At 43.0% G+C, this 24,105-nt stretch overlaps 9 protein-coding genes across 14 annotated transcripts; 7 read left to right on the top strand and 2 right to left on the bottom strand.

Moving 5' to 3' along the window:
- Positions 1–888: 888 nt before the first annotated feature.
- Positions 889–1,364, top strand: LOC117139275 (alpha-ketoglutarate-dependent dioxygenase alkB homolog 7, mitochondrial-like). The gene is made up of 2 exons (XM_033301501.1): positions 889–1,116; positions 1,185–1,364. Exons 1-2 carry the CDS (start codon positions 1,009–1,011, stop codon positions 1,362–1,364), a joined length of 288 nt encoding a protein of 95 aa, XP_033157392.1. The 5' UTR covers positions 889–1,008.
- A 392-nt stretch (positions 1,365–1,756) lies between these two features.
- On the top strand, positions 1,757–2,526 carry LOC117139137 (BTB/POZ domain-containing protein 9-like). The gene is made up of 2 exons (XM_033301288.1): positions 1,757–2,026; positions 2,095–2,526. Exons 1-2 carry the CDS (start codon positions 1,844–1,846, stop codon positions 2,428–2,430), a joined length of 519 nt encoding a protein of 172 aa, XP_033157179.1. The 5' UTR covers positions 1,757–1,843; the 3' UTR covers positions 2,431–2,526.
- A 1,310-nt stretch (positions 2,527–3,836) lies between these two features.
- Positions 3,837–6,025, top strand: LOC117139121. Of its 2 annotated transcripts, XM_033301268.1 has the most exons (2): positions 3,837–4,214; positions 4,282–4,374. In XM_033301268.1, exons 1-2 carry the CDS (start codon positions 3,986–3,988, stop codon positions 4,350–4,352), a joined length of 300 nt encoding a protein of 99 aa, XP_033157159.1. In that variant the 5' UTR covers positions 3,837–3,985; the 3' UTR covers positions 4,353–4,374. The 2 variants fall into 2 exon arrangements, with proteins under 2 accessions (XP_033157159.1, XP_033157158.1); XM_033301267.1 differs by having other exon boundaries at positions 3,855–6,025.
- Positions 6,026–7,214: 1,189 nt separating this feature from the next.
- LOC117139118 (G2/mitotic-specific cyclin-A) lies at positions 7,215–14,084 on the top strand. Of its 3 annotated transcripts, none has more exons than XM_033301262.1 (7): positions 7,215–7,886; positions 8,526–8,719; positions 8,793–9,042; positions 12,127–12,350; positions 12,412–12,616; positions 12,687–12,934; positions 13,008–14,084. In XM_033301262.1, exons 1-7 carry the CDS (start codon positions 7,692–7,694, stop codon positions 13,159–13,161), a joined length of 1,470 nt encoding a protein of 489 aa, XP_033157153.1. In that variant the 5' UTR covers positions 7,215–7,691; the 3' UTR covers positions 13,162–14,084. The 3 variants fall into 3 exon arrangements, with proteins under 3 accessions (XP_033157153.1, XP_033157152.1, XP_033157155.1); XM_033301261.1 differs by having other exon boundaries at positions 8,523–8,719; XM_033301264.1 differs by lacking the exon at positions 7,215–7,886 and adding an exon at positions 8,222–8,305.
- On the bottom strand, positions 10,012–11,595 carry LOC117139123 (RIB43A-like with coiled-coils protein 2). Its single transcript, XM_033301270.1, has 2 exons — positions 11,297–11,595; positions 10,012–11,240 (listed from the first exon to the last, which is right to left on the bottom strand). The coding sequence occupies exons 1-2, from the start codon at positions 11,420–11,422 to the stop codon at positions 10,221–10,223; spliced, it is 1,146 nt and encodes a 381-aa protein (XP_033157161.1). The 5' UTR covers positions 11,423–11,595; the 3' UTR covers positions 10,012–10,220.
- A 505-nt stretch (positions 14,085–14,589) lies between the features above and the next one.
- On the top strand, positions 14,590–16,541 carry LOC117139119. Its single transcript, XM_033301265.1, has one exon. It carries the CDS (start codon positions 15,019–15,021, stop codon positions 16,444–16,446), a length of 1,428 nt encoding a protein of 475 aa, XP_033157156.1. The 5' UTR covers positions 14,590–15,018; the 3' UTR covers positions 16,447–16,541.
- Positions 16,531–17,937, bottom strand: LOC117139132 (60S ribosomal protein L10a-2). Its single transcript, XM_033301282.1, has 3 exons — positions 17,851–17,937; positions 17,386–17,541; positions 16,531–17,083 (listed from the first exon to the last, which is right to left on the bottom strand). The coding sequence occupies exons 1-3, from the start codon at positions 17,853–17,855 to the stop codon at positions 16,591–16,593; spliced, it is 654 nt and encodes a 217-aa protein (XP_033157173.1). The 5' UTR covers positions 17,856–17,937; the 3' UTR covers positions 16,531–16,590.
- Positions 17,938–19,044: 1,107 nt separating this feature from the next.
- LOC117139128 (NADH-cytochrome b5 reductase 3) lies at positions 19,045–23,882 on the top strand. Of its 3 annotated transcripts, none has more exons than XM_033301276.1 (4): positions 19,045–19,128; positions 21,981–22,634; positions 22,701–22,800; positions 23,553–23,882. In XM_033301276.1, the coding sequence occupies exons 1-4, from the start codon at positions 19,105–19,107 to the stop codon at positions 23,723–23,725; spliced, it is 951 nt and encodes a 316-aa protein (XP_033157167.1). In that variant the 5' UTR covers positions 19,045–19,104; the 3' UTR covers positions 23,726–23,882. The 3 variants fall into 3 exon arrangements, with proteins under 3 accessions (XP_033157167.1, XP_033157169.1, XP_033157168.1); XM_033301278.1 differs by lacking the exons at positions 19,045–19,128; positions 23,553–23,882 and adding exons at positions 20,953–21,097; positions 23,230–23,451; XM_033301277.1 differs by lacking the exon at positions 19,045–19,128 and adding an exon at positions 20,968–21,097.
- Positions 19,105–20,614, top strand: LOC117139126 (serine/threonine-protein phosphatase 4 catalytic subunit). The gene is given in 3 exon segments (XM_033301272.1): positions 19,105–19,128; positions 19,491–19,506; positions 19,509–20,614. Coding segments are annotated over 3 exon segments (1,026 nt in total). The 3' UTR covers positions 20,495–20,614.
- Positions 23,883–24,105: the final 223 nt, after the last annotated feature.

Here is a 24,105-nt window from a genome sequence, read left to right as displayed (position 1 = left end):
ATCTATAAAAAAATCGTTTTTTTTTCGAAAATTCTCATCAAAGTCCCCAGCAACTGAATTTTATTTATTAGAGTGCATTCCAAGGGTCATTTTAAGTATGCATATATCGCTGGTGTGATAATAAAAGTCGTGCCCGAAGCCATCCACGTACTTCAACCGAAATGGATGTCCGTGTAACTGATGACTCCTGGATGCCAGGTCATATTCATCTTACGACTTCAAAGGATGGGCGTGGCAACAATAGATGGTCCCAGGACACAACAATAGCCGTTGCGATGGCTAAGGAGCCACTTTTCGGTGGCGAAAAAGGAAAGGGACCACGAAGCTCAAAAAAAAAAGGACAATAGCACCTAATGGTGCGTTGTGGTGACGGTGGTGTTAGGCTAGTGGTGCTGCTGGGTTGGTGTTGCCGGTGGTTCCGGCCGGAAGAGTGGAACGCGGTGCCATAGCCACCGACGGTGTCCCTCATTTATCATTTACACACCATCGCACGGGCAAACAGTCCGAGCACTGGCCAAATGATGGTGATGGGTTGATTGTTCCTGGCTGCCGGGGCTAGAAAATCCTCGGTGGAAACTCCATTAACGCTTTATGTCGGCCCGTCATTTGCATTGATTAAATCACTTTGCGGCCGATTCGGCAAACGGTTGGCAAATCCCCACCAACTTTCCGCAACAGTTGTTGCGCGCCCCCAAATTTTTATGCACTACTTCTTTGCCTCAAAAATTGCCTTTTTTATTCGACATTGCGAAGCAAAAATTTTCCAACCACGTTGTATAAAAAAATTTCCAATAAATTTCACCAGGGTCCTAATGGACATTTAAATTTTGGTTCGTGATTTTGTTCTGATACAGAGAAAGTTAATGGGAAAGTGCAATGGTCTACGTCTTCTCTGTTTTTTGTTTGTCTTTACAACTGAACGTGATTAAGCGGTGGAAAACAACGCTATAAAAGCCAATTTAACAGCATATTTTGGAAAATGACCCGAAACGGAGCAGATACCAGAATATGTGCACCATCACGGATTTCATTAGTGAGCCAGAGGAACAGCAGCTGCACGAGGAGATCGAGCCCTATATGAGTCGTCTGCGCTACGAGTTCGATCACTGGGACGATGTGGGATAAGATAACGAACATGTATGTTTGCATGGATGACATCCAAGTTGATGTTGACCGTCTTGCAGGCCATACACGGTTTTCGGGAGACGGAGCGGAAAAAGTGGTTCCCTAAAAACAGAGAGGTCCTGGAGCGCGTGCGCCAAGTCGCCTTCGATGGAGCAGTTATGCCCTATGTCCACATCCTGGAGCTTGCACCCGATGGTGTTATCAAGCCCCATGTGGATAGCACGAGAGTAGGTCCATAATTGCATAACACCGGAAAGGCTGTTTGCAGAGAAGATTGAAGACATACTGCGAAATCCCTGCGCAAAAATTGAATTTAAGAAAGCAATACAAGAAACTCTGAATCTAACTGCTTGACTCGCTGATGTGTGTTTTTGACATAGTTTCACTATAATTAAATAATAATAATAATATTAATAAATCTGCGCAACTGTTTGAAGTTTCATATTCTGGTTAAGCTCGAAATTGAAAGCTCTCTGTTAGTTTCTCTTTCGCCGTTAAAATGCGTTCCACGAGGCTGTTACGATAACGATAAGAGGCCATTTTCTTTCCGCAATACACATTCTGCCTGTTATGCAAATAGTACGGGACTAGTACGGGACCGTTCGGGACCAGTTCGGGACCAGTACGGGACCAGTACGGGACCAAGAGACGTTTCTGTCGCGCTGCATCCAGGGAGTGTCGCGACGCGCTGCTGGATGGAGATGTAACCTCCTATGACATGGAGAATGGGTATACGCGTCACTGCATCACGGACTGGAAAGATGTGGGCATTGTGGTCGAATTGGGCACGTTCTGCATGATCAATCACATCCGCATTCTGCTCTGGGACAGAGACAGCCGGGCGTACTCCTACTACGTTGAGGTGTCCGGCGACCAGACCACCCACAACACTTTGAACCGGGTAAGTCAGCAGTGATCTCTTCGAACTTTCCCCATTCTTTACCTTTTTCCCTTTCCATTAATATATAGGTATTCCATGTGGTGTGTCTGGAAGCCAAGCACACGGCCAAGTTGCAGCGTTTAGTTGAACATTTTGTGGCGCCCAAGACGAACGTGGCCACCGTCGAGATGAGCGCCATTGTGACGGAAGGCGTGAGTCGCACCCGCCACGCGCTAATCAACGGCGATTATCTGCACTACGACTGGGACTCGGGGTATACTTGCCACCAATTGCGCAGCGGTGTGCTCTTCTTCAGTTTGGGCCAACCCTACTATTTGGGTTCAATGAGGAGTTGCTTGGGGACCTCGATGATCGCAACTACAGCTTCTACATCGAAATTTCGACGAACCGCAAGGATTGGATGATCGTCGACCGCCGCAACGACAGCATCCGCTCCTGGCAGAACTTCCTCTTCACTCTGCGTCCAGTGGTCTATATCCGCATTGTAGGCACACGCTACACAGCGAATGAGGGACGCAGCAGTGCAGCAGCCACAAAACACGTGTGTTAAGCTAATGCTCTCCTTGCTTGAATTCATATTCGATAAATGTTATATCGAATCCATTGTGTTGCCACTCAGTAGCTGTCATTTTTTAACAAGACTCTAATCCAGTTTGGGCACTCTATTAAATCCCATCGCGCCATTTTCTGGCATCAAAGCAAAGAAATTATATTGCAAACTTCAAAGCATAAAACCACATTCGAAATGGAGAACATTAATTTCATTGACTTAACGCCGAAGGAGCGCTACGATTCCATCAAGGGGTTTTTCTGAAGATGCGAAATTGCAAATCCATGTTGTACATGAAAGAAGTGGAGGAGATGACATACGAAATAAATGCAGAAAGCAACTACTTGGTACTTCGCTTTCAGGACGACATCGATCGTTTCTGCTTGGTTTTCACCGAGCAGAACGTAAAGCAAACAAGTTCCCTCTGCGAATTCGAGTTCAATGGCAGTTTATATCGCTTTTTGAAGTTCTGATAGATTTGCATTATGTAATTTTATTTAATTTTTTATGAAATGTTTAATATTTTTGTATCAATATCCGTGTGCGTTAAGCAATAGAAGCTTTTCGACTCATTTTCCTATGAGAAATTGTTGATTTTAAGCACAGCCAATGCCAATCAGTCCATCGACATGCCACGCCTTTGGCTGCTTTGATATCGCCTGTGGACACACGTCCACACGTCAAACTGGGGGACACATGCCACCATCAGCTCTGGTAATTTCACAATTTTGGCCTGGTTGTTGTGATGGTAATTTTCCAGCGACTTAGGACTTCACAGCTACGCACTTAAAAGTGAAAAAAAAAATGAGTTGGACCGGTTTTCCAGCACTATCAACAAGTTTTCCTGTTTTCCGTCTGCAATGTGCATTCACCAAGAAAACTCCTTCTCCGCGTCGAAGGAAACGTTACAAGGAAGTGACAGGAGGCTTCCACTATCAACTATATGCAAGCCATAGTGTGAATACTGGTCCCGGGTACGGGACCGAGAATTTGTATGTATGTGTGTTTCGCTAAAATTTAATAATAATAATTCAAATAAATCTGCACAACTTTTTGTAGTTTCAAATTCTGGTTAAGATTGAAATCAAAAGCTCTCTGTGATGTGAATCGACCCACGATTTTGCGATGTTTTATCGATGTTTTTGTGATTTAAAATGATCGCTAGTTTTCATACAAATTGTTTTAATAAGCGAAGCGGTGGTACACTGATAAGAACACTTCTGATAACGTTTATTTACTGCACTCTGTGTACACACACATATACATTTATTGGCATTTCAGTGGTTGAAGCTGATAAGCTTTTACAAATGTATTATTATGAGGGAGTTCCCGACATTCTGCGCAAATATGGGCCAACATAAGAATCCGGTCTCAGTTGCGCCGCGTATAGGAGCTCGGAACATTCAGAAATGAGTGGGATAGACGACGAAGCTTCTGCAATAGCTAATGCTACCGCAGGCACTAAGAGAAGTAACGATGGAGGCGCTGGTGAACAAGTGTCGAGACTCAAGGGGCGTAAAATCGCAAAATTGGATCGGACAACTTGCTCAGCTGGACCTTCAACTACTCATCCAGCCACCACAATCTTTGCACTAAACACCTATTGCTGGGATATGATACTGTCCTATTTGAGCCTGAGTGAGCAACTACATCTCGCTGCCTTAAGTCATCAGCTAAAAATGCTTATCGAATCGCTGCAACACAGGTACAATATCATTGAAGAAAGCGTCACCGGAAGTATCGGCGAATCGGAGCTGCAACAACTACTGGACATAGTCAGAGAGCACGTGATCAGCTATGAGTCGCCATTGGATCCGCTTTCTGGGCAGGATCGGCATTTGTGGATGTTGCGGGACTACTGCCCAAACCTGCGACACCTCAAAATGTCTTTTCGACGCCCCCGATGGCACGATTTGTTGCAATTGAAGAATCTAACATCGTTACATGCTAGCCTGCACTTCTCGAATGCTGGTCTTTATAAGAATTTTATAATTAGCCTAAGCGCTTTGCCGCACCTGAAGAAATTGAAATTGGAGGCGACATCCTACACGGGCGACGGACTACATGCCCTGGATAAATTGGAGTACCTGGAGATTGGCAACCAGCATGGATTCGATGCCAGCATTTTGGCCTCGTGCTGCATGACAATGAAGAAGTTGTGCCACCTTAACATGGGTGAAAACACCGCCAACCTGGAAGGGGAAGACTTTCGGGTAATTGTAAGAAGGGGCCACAATCTGGAAAGGCTCGCCTTTACGATAATACATTTGAAAGAAAATGTACCCTACGATACTGTCCACCAGCTTCCCAAATTGAAACACTTGCAGCTGTGGCATTGGGACATTAATGCCAGTTTCATCGAGAAACTCATTCAAAAACCGGGCACTCCGTTGGAAAGTCTTATTTTGGTGGGAGATACCCTGGAACCGGAACAAGTATATCATATCTGCGAGATATCTTCACTTCGGGAGCTGTCTGTCGCATGCAGAACAGATGCAGCAAGAAGTTTTCTACGTCTGAAGCATTTAGAAATCTTGGACGTGAAAATGTCAGATGTCAGCAACGATGAGCTGCTTGCGCTTCTGGAAGGATGTGCTCTTTTAAACGTACTTGGTGTCCGATATTGCAGGCTAGTCACCTCTGAATTTGTGTTAAAAGCTTTAAGTTTGTACAGTGACAGAAAAATTAAAATATATTTGCATGAGTCATCTGTTGATTGGTGCCTTCTTCATCTTCCGGTTCTGAATGGCAATACGAACATTCAGTTCATAAACGGCTATCTAAAGAGTCCCATATTGATTAACAACGGCTAAATACAAACGAACAGAACTTTTTGTTAGTTAATAAAAAAACGTTTGGCTTTTGCCAAATATTGCCCTACTATATTGGTAAGGTATGTACATATTTATGCCTTATTTCTTGCGGAGCACGGAGGAAATGGATATGATGTAGGCGAACGGGATTCATTCCAGTTTATTATTAATTAACCCTATAAGGTATTCTATGTATATTTCCAGAGATGATGACATTTACAGGCTGCCGGGGCTCACGATATTATAGAATGCTACCTGGTCTCCAGGACATCGAGATCGCAAAGGTCAGCAATTGTGTGCAGGATCACAATGATGGTTAGCTCATTGTGTTCGTACTTCTTTGGGTTCCTAACTGAATTCGTTTTTAGGCCGGCAGTTGCGAAATGTCTCGTGCAAAACAATGCAAAATCCGATACACCTTTTCTTTATTATCTTAGGGCGTCGCAGCTGCTCTAGAAAACATGCACAAAATATTCGGGGCAATAGTCATACATATTTGCTGAATTAAGTCAACATTTTGTAAGAAGCAATATATATTTAATAGTTATAACAAATATGCTGTAAATATTAAGCCACGTTATGTAATATTTTCAAATTTAAAAGGGTTAAACAAAAAATTAAAAAGTCAGGACACATATTTTTTATAAAGATAAGAAATTAAAACAATCACCATAATTGTTAACAAATTCGCCTATTATTTATTTTAAGGAATGTTATATTTGTATTTTTTTATAAATATCTATATATATAAATAAATAAATTCATAGGGAAGACGTATGGCGTTTTTCGTTATATCTTTATGTTTCGTTAAAGTCATCCGAATTGATAAATACACTTCTGTCTTTACACTAACCTATTTTTGATATAAATGGTTAGCATCTCTGGACGGGCTCAAAATTTTACCATGTGAAGTTATGAAATGGTTAAGCGTATTGAAAACGAAAAGTTTCGCTTAACTTTTTTGAGGATTTCCACTGGCATCCAAATAATAATAATCGCAATAGCAAAGTTAATTAGAGAGTTGCTGCTCTTAAATTTAACGCGGAGATTTTTGTTAATTGTGTATTTTCTGTTGCATGCAGTTGATAATTTGTTCAAAACTTCGAGCGGCCACTTTGTTTGAAAGGACTTTCGAAAAGGGGAAAATTTTTTTTTCTGTTTCGATTTGTTTCTAGGACAAAACGAAAAGGAATGAATGGAGTTTTTTTCCACTCACCTGCTACTTTTATTTTTGGAGCCACTCGAGACCTAAAGTCCAAAAGTTTAGCCATTTCGTTACTTGTAACCTGAACACTTTTCTAAGTGTCCTAATACGTCAAATAACTAAAAAACTGGTCAAAAACATCACGCTTTATATTCTATTATATCTTGATAAACAGTTGTTTAATTGATTTTTTTTGCAGTGAATTTAAATCTTAATCAAAGCAAAAGTAATATCAACTTAAGAGATTATCGTAGACAGCTTTGAATTCCCATATATAATCTAAATAATATATATAACATATAACACATATGTACATATGTATATATTCGATTAACTACAAAACAATGAAGAACTTGTACCAAACATTTTTTATAAACCTATAGTCTTGTTTTGATTTCTGAAGCTTAGAATAAATAAATTAGAATAAATATGCACTCATTTTTAAAAACTATGCAATATCAATGGACTTAAACAATAAATTAGATTTTAAATTTTGCGCACTGCTGGAGTTGCCAATATTATTTTGAGCGTGAGCATCCTAAAAAAAAACTTCTGACATATATGGCAACACTGGCGGCAAACGTCGATAGACGCGACGACCAATCGATAGCTGGACAGTGTCATCTCTAACATTTACGACGTGTTGACCGGGAAAAAATCAAAAGAAGCCAGCAATTGCTTTTAAACCACGAACCACTGAACAAGTACGGAGTTTGTAAAACACCTAAAATTAGATAAGTCCGTGCAAGCGTAGCCAAACAAGGAAATTAATTCCAACGCTGCCGTGACACAAACTTCCGTACGAAATTGAAAGTCAAATGAATTCTGTACAAAACTGTGTGTGTGCGTGTAATTCAAGCGTCAATTTGTCGATGATAAAATTTGCCTGTGCCTAATGTACACATGTCTGCGTCTTCGTTGAGCATATGAGCCTGTGACTGTGTGCGTATCCGTGTGAGCGTCGAGCATAAGAAAGCAGCACAAAACAACAACAGCAAGAAGACAACGACGCTAAGCGAAAGAGAGAAGGAAGGGAAGAGCAGAGCATAATCGGACTCCATTTTACAAGGCGAAAAAAGGAATAGAAAGGAGCGCACGATGGCCAGTTTCCAGATCCACCAAGACATGAGCAACAAGGAGAATCCGGGCATTAAGATCCCGGCCGGAGGGAAGAACGCCAAGCAGCCGCTGGCCGTAATTGGGGGAAAAGCGGAGAAAAATGCGCTTGCGCCGCGGGCCAATTTCGCCGTGCTCAATGGCAACAACAATGTGCCGCGTCCGACCGGGAAAGTTGTAAGTACCGTTGCCGATTTCCCGTACATCCAGTGCCTAATTCCAATGCAGCTGCCTTTTTATATTTTTATGGTGGTGGGATCGTCACACCACTGCGCCCGCGCGCATGTGTGAGAGCTCCTAGTGGTGGTGGTGGTTTTCACTCCCTTACCTCTCCCCTACCATCCCATCCTTCTCACTTCTCCATCTTACGTTACTCTCTTAGAATAGACCCATGCACTTACTTGCGCTTAACCTAGAACCTAAACTAACCTAGAAAAAGACACAGGCCTGCAATTACGCGCCTTTTTGATGATTCGCAACAAAGCGAAGCAAGGAGAGCAAAAGCAATTGCGACAGCCAACGCACACATGCCTATAAGTGCATACACATACACACAAGATCTATACGGGAAGCCAGGGAAAGGCGCGCAACTAAAAGTATGATGGATTTATGGGAAAAATCATTTGAAATATACTCTCTTCTTTTTTTTCTTACTATATTAAGGATGCATATGTAAAAGGGATTATCTTTGTGTTTTTACTTTTATAATGCCACATTCAGTACTTTTCTTAACTGCAATATTACCTAATGTATTAAATTAACCATATTGTTAAATTGTTTCCGTTGGTGAACCTCGTCTTCTGTTCTTTCCAGCAGGTCTTCCGTGACGTCAGAAACCTTAATGTTGATGAGAATGTGGAGTACGGCGCCAAGAAATCGAATGTGGTGCCCGTGGTGGAGCAATTCAAGACCTTCTCCGTGTACGAGGACAACAACGATACCCAAGTTGCGCCATCCGGAAAATCCCTGGCCTCCCTAGTCGACAAAGAGAACCAATATGACGTGAAATTGTAAGTTTCCATCTGCCCCTTGGTAAGCCGCAAGTAAACTTCTGTTTGTTTTTTTTTTTTTCACTCCATTCAGCGGTGCTGGGCAGAAGGAGCTGGTAGACTACGATCTGGATTCAACACCCATGTCCGTGACGGATGTTCAGTCGCCCATGTCCGTGGACCGCTCCATTCTCGGTGTCATCCAGTCCAGTGCAGAGGGCACTGAAACGGGAGCCTCGCCAACTGGACGAGTCAAGGAGCTGCCGCCGCGCAACGATCGTCAGCGGTTCCTGGAAGTGGTTCAGTACCAGATGGACATTCTGGAATACTTCCGGGAGAGCGAGGTAAGCTAAACCGGGGCATAAGCTAAACATAAACATAGTCTTCACTTTGATATTCTTAGATGACTTCCTCAACCAAGTATTTCAAATTAACTTTTTGGCCTCTTTCATCGCGTAATTCTTGTCTTTGACAATGATGTTCTTTAACTTATAACTAAAATTGACAAGTTGAGTTTTCCTTGATTATCTTAGAGCATATTGCAGCCCGGTTTCTGTCATAAATTTGGGATTTTTCCCAAGGTATCTTGCGTTTTCAATGTGTTACTACCTATTTAGCCATGTGCATTGTATTTTTATGTGCAGACGCAGGCACACGTAATTTCTTAGGGGAAGTCGGACCCAGTGGCACCCTCCGTTGGCATTCCCTTCACGCAACGCTGCCTCTTTATGGGTTCATGGGTACACTTATTCCCGCTCGCGGGCACATGTTTGTTGGGCGGGAAGCGAAACGCTCGTCTGCGTCCGTCTCATCCTTTGTCGTTGTTGACTCTACGTTCTCTTCTTATTCGTCCAAAGTCTTTGAACACTCGGGGACCAATGGAATTCGACTTGCAGGGGGAGGTTGAATTTATAACTAAAACAAACAATTTTTAAAACTAAACAATTTTAAATCGATACAAGAATTAGAAAAAATAAAATTATAAAAATTTTAAAAAATTATAAAAATTTTAAAAAATTATAAAAAATTTAAAAAACTAAAAATATAAAAAAAATTAAAATAATAAAAAAATTATAAAAAATTAAAAAAAAAATTTTTTAAAAATTAAAAAATTGAATAATTAAAAAAAATTAAAACTAAATAAATTTTTAAAACCAAGGCAAAGAAAAAATTTACAATATTTTAAAATTAATAGTTAAAATACAAAACAACAACAATAAGATTAGTTTTGGGTCAGAATGGTCGTATTCTTTATTTTCCTTGATATTTCAGTTTTTACCCATCTCTGGTAATTTAGTTTTTTTTTTTTTAAATTTTTTAATATTTTAAATTGCTTCGTTTCCAACATTGATGAACATTATAATTTCGTCGTAAAGATTCCCAACAAAGATTGTATTTTTGAAATAGTACATGTTCTAGATGCCTGTGGAAAGTTGCTGCACAAAAATGTGAGGCAGCTTTCTAATCGCATCCAGCTCATTATACTCGAATCGTCTTGGTTGGGAACTTCAATACAATTCCACTAACGTGAGTTCTTGTTGAACTGATCGTAAAAGTCATCGGAGACGGCGTTGGTTAAGCCCACCAGGGCTTCCTTGCGCTGGCGATCCTGCTCCACGGCCAACTTGGAATTCGCCCGCATCAGCTCATCGAATTCCGCCTTACGTCGGCGATCGTCCTCAATCTGGTGAAGGACCAAGGTGCGGTCCATATTAATGGAGTATTGCTCCCACTGTTTGTCCATCATCTGGGCCTCCGTCTTGCGCTGAATAGACAAACGAAGCTGCTGCTCTTGTCCAAGCCGGAACACGCGAAGTTCTTCGGGCGTCATGCCGCGATACATGAAGGCAATCTTCTTGTTTGGATCAGTGCGCGATTGAGCCACATCCGGATTTTCAGTTAACATGTCGCTGGAGAGCATGTTGTAGATCTCGGCCATGTCATCCTCGTACTTCTCGCGCTTTTCCCTTTCGCGGTCCAATTGCTTTTGCTTGGCCATATTGATGTTGAACTGACGCACACGGTGGATCACTTGGTTGCGCATCTGGTGATCAGACTTGGCCATCTCCTGCAGATGCTTGTCTCTGCAACCAACGTTGTCCATCAGCACATTATCGGCCTGCTTGCGAGCATCCTCCGCCCTCTTACGCTCCTGCACTTGCTGATCCAACCAGGCCCTTTGCTGCTCCCGCTGCCGCTGCTTCCTGTCAGAGTTATAGAGGTCCTCGCCCTGAAAGATTTGGGCACTGGACACGCCCAGCGAAATGTCATTGTCGGCGACTCTTGTTGGACGTGCCTTCTTTAAGAAATTTGGATCATTGAGGTCGAATTCGCGGCGCTGCTCCTTGCGCTGATAGCGGCAGCGATAATAGTTAAGATCCGAGTCCACCACACGCTGTTTTTTCTCCAACTCCATTTCCTGGGCCAGGATCAGACGCTTCTGCAGCTGCTCCTGTTCTTCAAATTTCTTGTCGCACTCCATCTGGGCGGTTCGCTGCTTCTTTTTCTCAAGTATTTGGCGATCCAGCATTTCGAGATCGAGCTGTGAATAGGAATACTCGACAATGACGCTCACCCAGTCTGCAGAAGCATACTTACCCCGTAAAGACGCTGCTTGGCATTAAAGATGCGCCGCTTCCGCTCATCTTCGTACTGCTCCCGCTTCTGCAGCTTCATCGCCTCGTCGAGATCCTGCTTGGTGCATATACCGATTTTGAGCGTCATTTTGCCGGAGTTAGTTATAAAATATGTTCAACTGTATTCGAGGTCGATATGTCTGACTTTTCCTGTTAGTAGGATGTGGATATTGGCCTGAGTTCCGGTTGACTTTGTTTGCCCGGTTGCTGGGTGCTTTGTTTATTGTTTGCCTCTACTAAAAGAACTAGATACAGATTATATACATATATCTATAATAATTTCATGTGGACTAACTGCCTCAATATAAATCAAATGTTGATGTATGTATTCATGCCAATCAAATTCTTTAATTTTTGCAGCTCGAGGCGCTTGACGGTTCCAATAATCGTTAAAGCGACCATAAAATAATCACCTAATGTACATATTGCCCATAAATATGTACATATATGTACATACATATACATGTGCTGTTTGGCAATTTGGTAATTTCGATGCGACTCACGTACTACGAAATAACTAATAAATAAATAAAATATTGGTTAACTCCCTCTCCCAGCTTTTGTTTAACACTTCACCTATGGTATTTATACGCTTGAGTTGTTGACTGGACGGTTTTTTCTCCCGTGAAATTTGTACATTTTTGACACCTTAAGATGAAACCAAACGGGTAGTTGGTTGCCAGATTAGAGTGTAGAAAAGGCATTAGAAATATATTTTGCTAAGTAGTTGTGATCGTTTGTTAGGCCGGGTATTCTAATCGGTTTCTAATCATTTGTGTTTGCATCTTTCAGAAGAAGCATCGCCCCAAGCCACTTTATATGCGCAGACAGAAGGACATCAGCCACAATATGCGCTCCATCCTGATAGACTGGCTGGTTGAGGTTTCCGAGGAGTACAAACTGGACACGGAGACGCTCTATCTCTCGGTCTTTTATCTAGATCGATTTTTGAGCCAAATGGCGGTGGTGCGCTCCAAGTTGCAGCTGGTGGGCACAGCAGCTATGTATATTGCCGCGTAAGTAGTCTTGACAGTCCGGGAATGATGGTGTGTGTATTCATGGAGTTTATTTTTTCAGAAAATACGAGGAAATCTATCCCCCAGAGGTCGGTGAGTTTGTCTTCCTCACCGACGACAGCTACACCAAGGCGCAAGTGCTACGCATGGAGCAGGTTATCCTGAAGATTCTCTCCTTCGATCTGTGCACACCGACTGCTTACGTCTTCATCAATACCTATGCTGTACTTTGCGACATGCCTGAGAAGCTGAAGTTCATGACGCTGGTAAGCTATTGCGAATGTTAAAGAAAACAGAAACAAAGTCGAAACTTAACTTAATGTTTACCTGACACAGTATATTTCTGAGCTGTCGCTCATGGAGGGAGAAACGTACTTGCAATATTTGCCATCACTCATGTCATCCGCCTCAGTCGCACTGGCGCGTCACATTTTGGGCATGGAGATGTGGTCGCCACGGCTGGAGGAGATCACGACTTACAAGCTGGAGGACCTAAAAACTGTTGTGTTGCATCTGTGTCACACCCACAAAACGGCAAAGGAGCTCAACACGCAGGCCATGCGGGAAAAGTACAATAGAGACACGTAAGTCGCAAACATTATCATAGATAGATAGCCGAAGAAGGAGCCCGTGTTGACCCAATGTGTTTCTTAACAGTTACAAGAAGGTGGCTATGATGGAATCCGTTGAGATGAGCAAGGACGATTTCGATCAGCTCTGTGAGGCTTACAATGGCAAGCAGAAAGAGGATGAGCACCAGCAGCCGGATATTAATACTAAATCGAACGTGAATTTGTTTTATAAGTTTTAAGTGTTTTGAGCCTCTGCCATGGCCAAATTGTATATTAGTTTAGTGTTTCCATGTAACATTATGTAGTTTTAGTTGTAAGTGTACACAATGGATCAATTGCAGTTCGGTTGCAGTCAGGCAGTCGTATAAAAGCTTCGAATTGGTTGGCCGCTTGGCAAGCTCCCGTTGCAAGTTCCGGACAATTTTATATGTGAGCCATATAAAAGATAGTTGCCAAATATACGCGCACGAAAACGCTTAACAACATTCGCGTCTGTCCACGGTGAGAGCTTGTCAAGCCAAGCGTGAGCAGTAGGAACTTAGGCAGTCTTAAAACTATCCGACTAGCCAATTGGAATGGAGGCAGCCACCCGGACACAACATATTAGTGCTGCTCAGGCTACCGATATTTTACATTTCAACCTCTGTATGTTTTCGTGTTTATAAATTGAACCATACTAACGTATACAATGTGTCTAAAGCAGAAACAGCTAGCTTCGAGAATTATTTTACCATATTTATATATTACTATTTACTTCGTGAATGTTCTGTGAACTGCAAAACAAATATATACACCATTTTAACAAAAGACACCTACCGCCCAGCCAGGACGGAATAAAAAAGTCACACTGATCGTGCTGAACTGCTCACAAATGCAGGCAGCCGCGGAATGCTGCTAAGGTCTTGTTCTTATAATCTTATACGCTTACTAAATGTTTACTAAACTTAGTCTAGACCATCTTACGACCATATAGCTAGAATAGAGCGCGGCCCAAATGCATACAGCCAGATGATGGGTCTTACTTTACACTTAGGTTTATGCTAACTAATCCATTTAGTTTGATAATTCCATTGACCATCGAGTGTTTTGTGCTCGCCAGCCGAATATTACCTAAATATCCAATATTAAGAATTCAATAAAACTTTGAAAGATGCAAGCAAAAGGTGTGGTTGTATCATTATTTGTGGGTAGGGTACGACTATTTCGTTGGCCACAGACCGCAAAGGGAAAACATATAAATAAAACAACAAAAGCAAATTAAATAAACAAAGATCCCACCAAATCTCAGCTCCTTCTGCACCCCTTCCTCAACGGTGGAGCTCCCGACATGTCTGGACACTGCGGGACACACCTGCGACCGGGTCACGTCGGCGGGTCAAGCAAAATAAATAAATAATAAATTCAAATTTATATACATAAGCCCAGAAGTAGTATTCGGTATTTCAATTGTATACATTACATTTTTGAAAGAACTATTAAACATAGCCGCTTTAACCATTTATTTGTTTTATTTCGCCATAGCAAACAAATTAAATATAGTCATTCGAAAACGCTACACATTTCAAAAATAGCGAATCGGAAAATTAACAACCGATATGTGCGAATTTAACTTCATGTATCGGGATTTTGTGAGTATATCTTACATCTCTAATGAATCTACCATTTACAGTTCTTAATTAAGCTGACGCGAATCCCCGCCAGTGGACACAGACCCTATCAGCCCCACTATGTCGTTCCAGGAATGGCTGAAGGCGACTTATAGCCTCATGCAGAGCATGGTGGATAAGGAAGAGTTGGATTCAGCCTTCCTGGATTTGCATCAAGACATTATATTGAGCTCAGAAAGAAGCAGAAATCAACAACAGCAGCAGCAACAAAAACAACAGCAAGAAGGCAAAAAAATTTCTTAATTTTTGTGGGCTATCGATATATATTGGGCCCCAATAATTGGGTCATAAAATAATACAAAAATTTTAAATTGTTAAATTTTCTGCTTCTTTTTATTAATTGTTCTAAGCAAAGAACAGAGAATATAACGCAGTGTGATAGCAAAAGCAGCGATTGCTTGAAAATCGATAGAAAACTATCGATTATAAATGTTTTGCCCTAATACGAGTGGTGTAGAAAAATCACAAATGGATAACGAACTGGAATTAATCAACCGCAATTTAAACGATGCGCTGGCCAAGTTGAAAAACAGCAAACACAATAACTTGCAGGATCTTAAGCTAAAGATGGCCCGCCTGATACGACTCCACTTGCAGCACGTGGAAACTACTGTGATCTTGCTCAGGCGGAGGACGCAGCAGAGGACCAGGCGTCGGTTTAGGATGCTGCGCACGTTTTTTATGCGCCAGATGATGGAGATGCACTCAAACTACCTGCACACGTACGCCATGCTGCGCCTGAAGCATTCCCAAGTCGTGGACACGGACTCGGAAACCAGCGATGTCGATGGAGAACCGCATGAGGAGTTTGGCGTGCAGGGAACCTTTCCCAGCTTCGATTCCCATTTTTTTGAGAATGTGATTCCCGCGCTAAGCGAGGAGGACTTTCTCAACACACTCCATGTGACACGGGGAACCTTTGAGACCTTGTGCAAGCAGCTGTCTCCCACTCTGCGGACTTCGGATGAACTGACTCAAAGAGAGCCAGCAATTTCTACCGAAAAGTGTGTGGCTCTGGCCCTGAACTTCCTGGCTAGCGGTGAGCGGCTATCTCTGATTGCCGAGAGATTTTCTCTGCCCCGTCCAAGGACCATCAAGTGTTTAAAGGTCTTTTGCAACGCCGTGATGTCCACTTTGGGCCGGGCGCTTCGCCAATTGCCACAGAACCCAGTGGACTGCAATAGTGTGGCCGAGGGATTCCAGCGTGAAAGCAACATGCCCGCCGCACTCGTTGGTGTCCTTGGCGTCTGCTCCATTCCCATCCGGTCCAATGGCGAGGCCAAGAACTCGATACTGCGCATGGAGTATCTCCTGGACGATCGAATGCTCTTTCGGGAGCTGCAATTGGGATGTGGCTTGCGGGCCACCCTGGGACCCATGTTTTCCCACGCACCCAATACTCTCACCGCAATCCCTAAATTCCGCATTAATTCCCGACTAGTTCCGGCCTTTGTCTTGGCCCCGGTGTACCAGAATTATCCACTGCGTCCCTGGCTTTTGCAGCGGTTTACTGATCCGATAGCTCCGCACGAGCACGACTTTAACGAGGTTGCCGAGCATCTGCAGGAGTTAAGTGATTGCGCATTGCATCGCCTCATGTCCCGCTGGAGCTTCCTTAGCCAACCCCTGGACATTAGCTTCCATACGGCCTCGTGCATCATCACAGCAGCCGCAGTGTTGCACAATCTACTGGAAGAACTGAGCGAACCACACATGCTTGAGTGGGGCAACTCGGTGGACGTATCCAAATTCCGGGCAGAGCCGCTGTCAGATTCAGTCAGCGAGGACGCCGAGTCTCATGCGGCGCTAGAAGTGAGAGATTTCCTAGCCAGAACCATAAGCTCCACTGAAATGTAAGGCATACCAATCGGTGTGCAACCGACATCCTCATAAACATAAAAGCTGTAGAGATAATGACTAAAATAAAACCAAATTAAGTTACATTATAGAAATGTAGGATCCTATTTATTTCAAGATGTACGAAAAATGAAGTATGCGCATCTAGTAAAGACGCTGGGGCGGTCCCATGGAGGACTTGACGTGCAGGGAGCGCACATTCTGCCAGTTCTTCTTCAACAGCGACACCAAGAAGTTGATCGACAAGTTGACGTTTTGGGCCAGCTCGTCGGACTTCATGCCAACGTGGCCGACGGCGACGGACAGGCAGAGCACCTTCTTCATCTGGAACTTGATGGTCGACTTAACCTCCTCGATCTTGCCAATCATAGATTCCTGATGCGACAGCAGGGCAGGGAACTTGCCGGCCTTGTTCAAGCCAGGGCCCAGCAAACGGGGAATCTGCTTGATCAGCGACTCAGAGGCCAGGAAGGCATCATAGGACTTGGCCAGCTTCTTCACCAGCTTCTTGTTCTTGTTCAGCTTCTTCAGAGCCTCGGCATCCATGAAGTCGACATTGTTGGCCTTGGCTTCGTCGCAATGCTGCTGATCGCCAAGGATGCACACCTTCATCTTGGGACGAGGAATGTGCTTCAACCTGCGGGATGACAAGAAAATAACCATCAATTAGACAGGGTTTTGTGGAATCAAATAGATGTAGATATGAGTTGGGACGCATGGAAAACTTACAAGGCCCTCAGAGGAGCACGTTTTCATAGTTATTAAGAAAATGGGGGTTCGGTGTCCATTACTGGAGACCTACTCAAATTTTAAAGACCCTGAGTGCAGGTCCGTCGAGATGTGACAGCCACATGTCCTCGACTACCTGATGACGTGATGGACTCAACTCCCATGGGAGCTTCTCTCCAAGCACGTGCACAGGTGACTTAGCCAACGTACTTGACGGTGCCGGAGAAACGCTTGTCCTTTTGGGGATCGTAGTTCTTCAGGCCGATCTGCAGTTCCACCGTCTCGAGGAAGCCGCGCTTCTTCTTGGCCGAAGCCTCCAGGAGTCCATTGACGCCCTCATACAGCGTATCACGCGAAACCTTCGACCTGCAAGATTCAACCAATTATCAGACAAATGGAAGGCAAATGAACACTACTAGCATTGGGTGTTTATTCTTTTTTGACTGTCGGACTAATGCGCAAATGAAGGCAGCCCACATATTAGTTGCTTATTTGGCACATAAAACCACGTTTTTCTTTTGCAATCATTTCCAAACTGATATGGACATGGAAAAGGTCTAAAAAGCTGGTTTCTGATTGCCACTGATCACAGGATCGCATAGAATTCGAATTTCATTAATGTACCCAATGTTTAGTTACTTTATTTTACATATTAAAATTTTGGTTTACACTTACGCCATCTTTTCTGCTCAACGTGCGATTTAGAAAGGAAGTGGAAATCGGTTTTTAGAGGTGAGAAGCCTCTGGCGATAGTTTCGTGGCCGCGTGTGCTTGTGCGATTATATATCGATATTCATTTCAATAGTAGGGCTATTCACGAGAAATTAATGAGAAATTAATTATAAATTTTTTAATTGCTCATAAAATGCTTAAAACTAATCACCTTGTATTATAAGTTAATATAGAACACATGCAAAACCGCATATTTTCAGAATTTTATATAAAATGTTATCCAAAACTCAAAGGAACGAACAGAAATTATGGTATGGTAGCAAGGAGGGTCAGCAGGCATTAACGTTTTAATACACTGTTTGGTAAATTTTTATGTGTTATTCTTTTTATTTTTGTCTTATTAATGTTACAAATGTTAATGCTGAATCATAATTTGTTCAATTGCTTATAAAATGCTTAAAACTAATCGCCTTGTATTATATGTTAATTTAGTACACATACGAAATCGCATATTTTCAGAATTTTATATAAAATGTTATCCAAAACTCAAAGGAACGAACAGAAATAATGGTATGGTAACAATTAGGCACTGACGTTTCAATACATTTTTGTTAAATTTTTATGTTTGATTTTTTTTTCTTTTTGTTTTATTAATGTTACAAATTTAGATATAACGGACTGTAGTGAGTCGGAGCACCTGAATTAATAGCTGCCAAGGTCACAAATCATAATAATAAATATTGCAAATATAAGAATATATATAATATTTGGTAGCGTTTGAATAGCAGGAATCACCCTAATAACAACTTCCATTTATTTGGCGATACTTTGTGGACTGCCAACCGGTTCTTATTACTATTAGTATACCAGCTGGGACTGCGGCTTTGTTTGTAGCCGAGAATATTGGTATTAAAATTTGCACTTGATCTCTCTAAAATATATATGTGCAACTAGTTAGTTAATGTCTGTCTGAAGATTCTGTTGATTATAGGCATTCTACTTTTTCTTCTTTACTTTTTAGGTGACATCATAGTGGCCCGTTCAAGAGAGGCAAAGAGAAACTCTCTTGCGCTCTCTCCCCAACACGGAGAGTGCGTGGAAATGAAAACATTGCTTTCACCATCTCGCCGATTAGTCTGCATATCAGTTTAGTCGGCTTTTCGCTTTCGTTAGATAAAAAGTAAGTGCGTGGTGTCGTTGCAATTCGCGGATTATATAAGGGACTTGAGCCGCGACTGCATTGATTTTCCATTGGCCATGGCCCGCATCGTAGAGAGCAATGTAAGTTAAATGCAACTAATTCCATTCGCTGGTATGTTTATATAACTCCTCGATTCGCATCACCACCTGCCCCGCCCACATAAATCTTGTGCCATCCCCCCTCACATTTCATAGTTGTCAGCGATGATCATTTTTCTCTTGGCCAAATGCCTAATGCCTCGGTGGTTTTGCATTCTCCCAAATTGTTGGCCAACAGTGATGGGAACTGTCTGTATTAGTACCCAGTTGTTATCCGTGTTATTATTTGAAATTATGAATCCTTGAGAGAAGTAAATGCTTGCACTGTAGAAATAGTTTGTACCCCAGTCACCTGATCATTTAACTCATCTATTGGCTCATAAACTAACACAATTTGTAAATAGTTTCCTTCCCATCACTGTTGCCCAGTGACGTCGCCGACTTAAGAATAGAGATGATGTCTGCCTTGTGCCCCGAGGCAATGAGTGATGCGGATCGTCTGGTGGAAAATCTGCGCCATGTGCCGGTCCGCCTGCCCAGGGAGTTGGAGGTTCGCCAGCTGTGCCGCTCGTTGAGTGACTTGCTTGTCGGCGAGGCAAATCTACTGAGCCTGCAGAGTCCGCAGATCGTATGCGGCGACATTCACGGTCAGTTCGAGGATCTGCTCCACCTGCTGGAATTGGGCGGTTCGGTGCAGGATCATCGATACTTGTTCCTGGGTGACCTGGTGGATCGGGGCAAGAACAGCGTGGAAACCTTTCTTCTGCTAGCTGCTCTCAAGGTGCGTCATCCGGCACAGGTTAGCCTGCTACGGGGCAATCACGAGTGCCGCAGTGCCACTCGATCCTATGGATTCTACGAGGAGTGCCTTTCACGGTACGGCTCTGCGAATGTCTGGAGGATGTGCTGCCGTGTCTTCGATCTCTTGCCGCTGGCGGCGATCATTGATGGCAACACATTTTGCGTTCATGGCGGCCTGTCGCCGGATATGCAACGATTGGATGACTTACGTAGCCTGGATCGCTGCCTCGAGATACCCGAAAGGGGAGTTATAGCTGATCTCCTCTGGAGCGATCCCCAGGAATCGCCTGGATGGGCGGCGTCGCCACGTGGACATGGAAAACTCTTCGGTGGCGATGTCGTTGAGGAGTTTACGCGCGCAAATGGGATCTCTCTCATATGCCGGGCTCATCAGTTGGCCAAGGATGGCTTCCGTTGGCATTTTGGCCAACTGCTTGTTACCATCTGGTCAGCCCCCAACTATTGCTATCGCTGCGGCAACAAAGCGGCAATTCTGCGCTTAAATTCTGTTGGCGATTACGATTTTGAAGTGTTCGAAGCGCAGGCGCTGCACTCCAAACCGCAGCCAAGGAAACTGAAAAAGCGTTGTCGTCAATTTTTTCTATGATTTAATCGCTACCTGAATCTTATCCCAAGTATTACCGATCACTCCCAAAGCGACCTTTGCCATTCCAAAATACTCATCATACCCTTAATTTCGTAATCAATAAAATACATGTACCTAGTAGATTTACGTTTTGACTCTGGCGGTCTTTATATGCAGGTTATAATGATCTTAAAGCTGCAGAATGTTCAAATGGTTCTTACAAGTCAGCATTTGAAATGCAACTAAGTAGTGCACGAATAGAACATCTACTTTAAAAAACAATTCATTCGAAATTGTAAAATTGTATATGTACATTGCTTAACTGCATTTATTTTCTAAGCAAGTGAGTCCATATTTTTTGCAGCCACTGTGCTGACTCGTGCTGACTCTGCATCTTATCACAGAGAGCAATAGAGAGCGAAACAGAGAGAGAGTCATCGCTGTAGATGTAGTTGTAGTTGCAGCGGCTTTTTCACGCGACGACTTGGCTTCATTTCAATTGGAAATTGGAATCGACGGCACGCGGTCGCACGCATTTGATAACTTACGAGTACGGTGTGCAATTCAAATCGGAAATTAGCCAGTTTTTAACAAGTGTTTTGTGTTAATATGACGGAATTCGATGTAAGTTCAAGTGCAAGCCGCCTCTTTTCCCCCTCTCTTTCTACTGCCATTCCATTTCTCTTTTACAATTCGGGCTCTCTGTTTATCTAGCAGTGCTAGTGCTGTGACGTCATGGCTAATGGGTCTCAGACTTGTTGCCAAAGCAAAAAAAATATATACTCATGCATATTAATGGAAAGCTCAAGGTCGCCTTTGATATGGGGCCAAAGTTGGAAGTCTCAAGCTAGTAACCCCAATTAGCAGCTGTTTTTTGTTTTTAAAGGGCGCCTTTGCTTTGCAATCGCAAATATCAGTTTTGAGTGCGAATAATCTGTATGCGAGATGTGTGTTTTTTTATTTTTGTGACTTTCTTATCACTGGCGGTAGTTTCCACCAGACGCAGTGACCTTTCATAAAAACGAGTATCAGCCCATCGGAAGACCAAACGCAATACCAAGTGCTAGGTCATCCACCACGGGGCTAAAAATTGGCTCAACTAAATATCAGATTATTATTAATACTTATAATTAATACTTACCATTCAAATGTAATAAAGTATTATATTACGATTTTTCCATGTACATATATTAAAAGATTTATATATATTTCCATTTCTCAAAATTTCAAAAGATTAGTTTTTACTATAATTACGTAAACAGAGTTGCAAGATTAAGTTGGTTGAAGTCTCATAGATTAGATTGTTGTTATGCTATATTTAAAATAAAAATCCAGTCAGTGCAATCAGCTTTAAATAAACTGCCTATAGACCGAAATAGTTTACTTCTTTTGGCCAAATAATTGATTGAATCTGCACTTATTTCGATTTTAACAATGACAACTAATAAATTGAAGTTACGTATACATTTTGTGATTAAATTGTCTTACTTATATTATTACTTTTTAGTTTGTGCCACTCGCCGTGGGTGTGGTCGCCGTACTCGCCGGCGCCCTGATCGTCCACTATCTGCTGAATAAGAAGTCCACGAAACCACGCCGGGAACCCAATCGCACCGCTCGGCTGCGCACGCTTGTGGATCCCAACGACAAGTACCTGCTGCCTCTCATCGAAAAGGAGAATCTGAGCCATGACACTAGGCGATTCCGGTTCGGATTGCCCTCCAAGCAGCATGTCCTTGGCCTCCCCGTGGGCCAGCACATTCATCTGATCGCTACCATCGACAATGAGCTGGTAATTCGGCCATACACTCCGATATCGTCCGATGAGGATGTGGGCTATGTGGACCTGGTCGTCAAGGTGTACTTCAAGGACACGCATCCCAAGTTCCCCGCCGGCGGCAAAATGACGCAACACCTGGAGCAGCTCGAGTTGGGGGACAAGATCTCGTTCCGTGGTCCCTCGGGTAGACTGCAATATCTCGGCAATGGCACCTTCTCCATCAAAAAGTTGCGCAAGGATCCGCCCAAGCACGTGACCGCCAAGCGAGTCAACATGATTGCCGGCGGCACTGGCATTACTCCAATGCTCCAATTGGCCAGGGAAGTGCTCAAGCGCAGCGATAAGGATAAGACTGAACTGGCTTTGCTGTTCGCCAACCAGGTAATTAGCGAGCACTTAAGCTAGCCAAGTTAATTAACATGGTTGTATTACTTCATTGCATTAAAGAGCGAAAAGGACATTCTGCTGCGTGCAGAGTTGGACGAATTGGCCCAGAAGCATCCTGACCAGTTCAAGGTCTGGTACACAGTTGACAAGGCAAACGAAGGTGAGTTGCAGTAGTAAAGGAGCCAAATGGGTCATGCATAGATCATCCACGTCTTCATAAGATCGTATCATTTGATCAATTCAAAAATTCGCTAGAATATAATAGGACATAAAATTATGTAAATTCTTTTATTGTTAGAACTTTAAAACCTTTTAAAGGATTTAGTACCATGGTTTAATTTTTCATTCCGAAGATATTCATGCACTCATTTTGTCAAGCAACATTCAAGAATATTCCACTTGGAGTAGGTTCAGAACGGAACATGTTAGGCTGCACCAATCTTTCCCTTGCATCCCAGCCATCCCATCACCATCCGGAGAATCACTCAGACATTTTCCAAGCATCTATTATGTTAAGAATCTTGTCTCTGCCCCTTGAACCATGCTGCTATCAAACGCATGCCGCGAATGGGAAACGCGCGCTTTGTAGCCTGGTCCTACACCACTGGCCACGTGAACGATGACATGATGCAGCAGCATCTGTATCCGCCGGGCGAGGACACGCTGTGCCTACTGTGTGGTCCTCCACCCATGGTGAACTATACATGCATTCCGGGCCTGGAGCGGCTTGGTCACAGGGCCGAGCAGCGGTTCAGCTATTAGGAGTTGATACTATGCCAGTGTTTTGATTTCATTTACCATAACAGTGCTGAGCCAGTGGGAAAGATTGTGTGCATCAGGTCTTGCTAAGAACACTTGTACGCCCTAAAATGTTGCTTATTATATTGATATTCCTTCATATTTTGCATCTAGGTTGGCAGTATAGCGTTGGCTTCATCAATGAGGAAATGATCGCCGCCCACCTACTTCCGGCCAAGGACGATACCATTGTGTTGCTTTGCGGCCCACCACCCATGATTAACTTTGCCTGCAATCCGGCGCTGGACAAGCTTGGCTACCATCCGGACACCCGTTTTGCCTACTAAAATGTTGGACATTATGGGACGAAATTGCATTTTCGTTTTGTTAATATTCCTTTTTTATCTGTTGTCTCTAACCAGCTCATCAAAATCCAAGAGTTCGCCCAGATTTCGGCAATGTGATTGAAAACCAAGCGAATAAAAACATTAATTAGTTTAAAGTGTAAAGCATTTTATGTTCAGTGTAGTTGTGGACTTGAAACATAGAAAACATAGATGTTGCCAAACATTGTTGATTGATGTCGCTAAACATTTATGTTGCTAAACATTGATGCTTAACGATATGGCCGCTTAAAAAAGGATCAACTTGTCCAGGAAAAAAAGGATCAAGTCGGCGCAGGAGGAGTGGGATCTTTCAGGCGAAGTAAACTTCTTGCTGCATCTGT

The sequence above is a fragment of the Drosophila mauritiana genome, chromosome 3L, assembly GCF_004382145.1.
Source record: "Drosophila mauritiana strain mau12 chromosome 3L, ASM438214v1, whole genome shotgun sequence".
Lineage (NCBI taxonomy): Eukaryota > Metazoa > Arthropoda > Insecta > Diptera > Drosophilidae > Drosophila > Drosophila mauritiana.
This window is presented reverse-complemented; position numbering and strand designations above follow the sequence as displayed.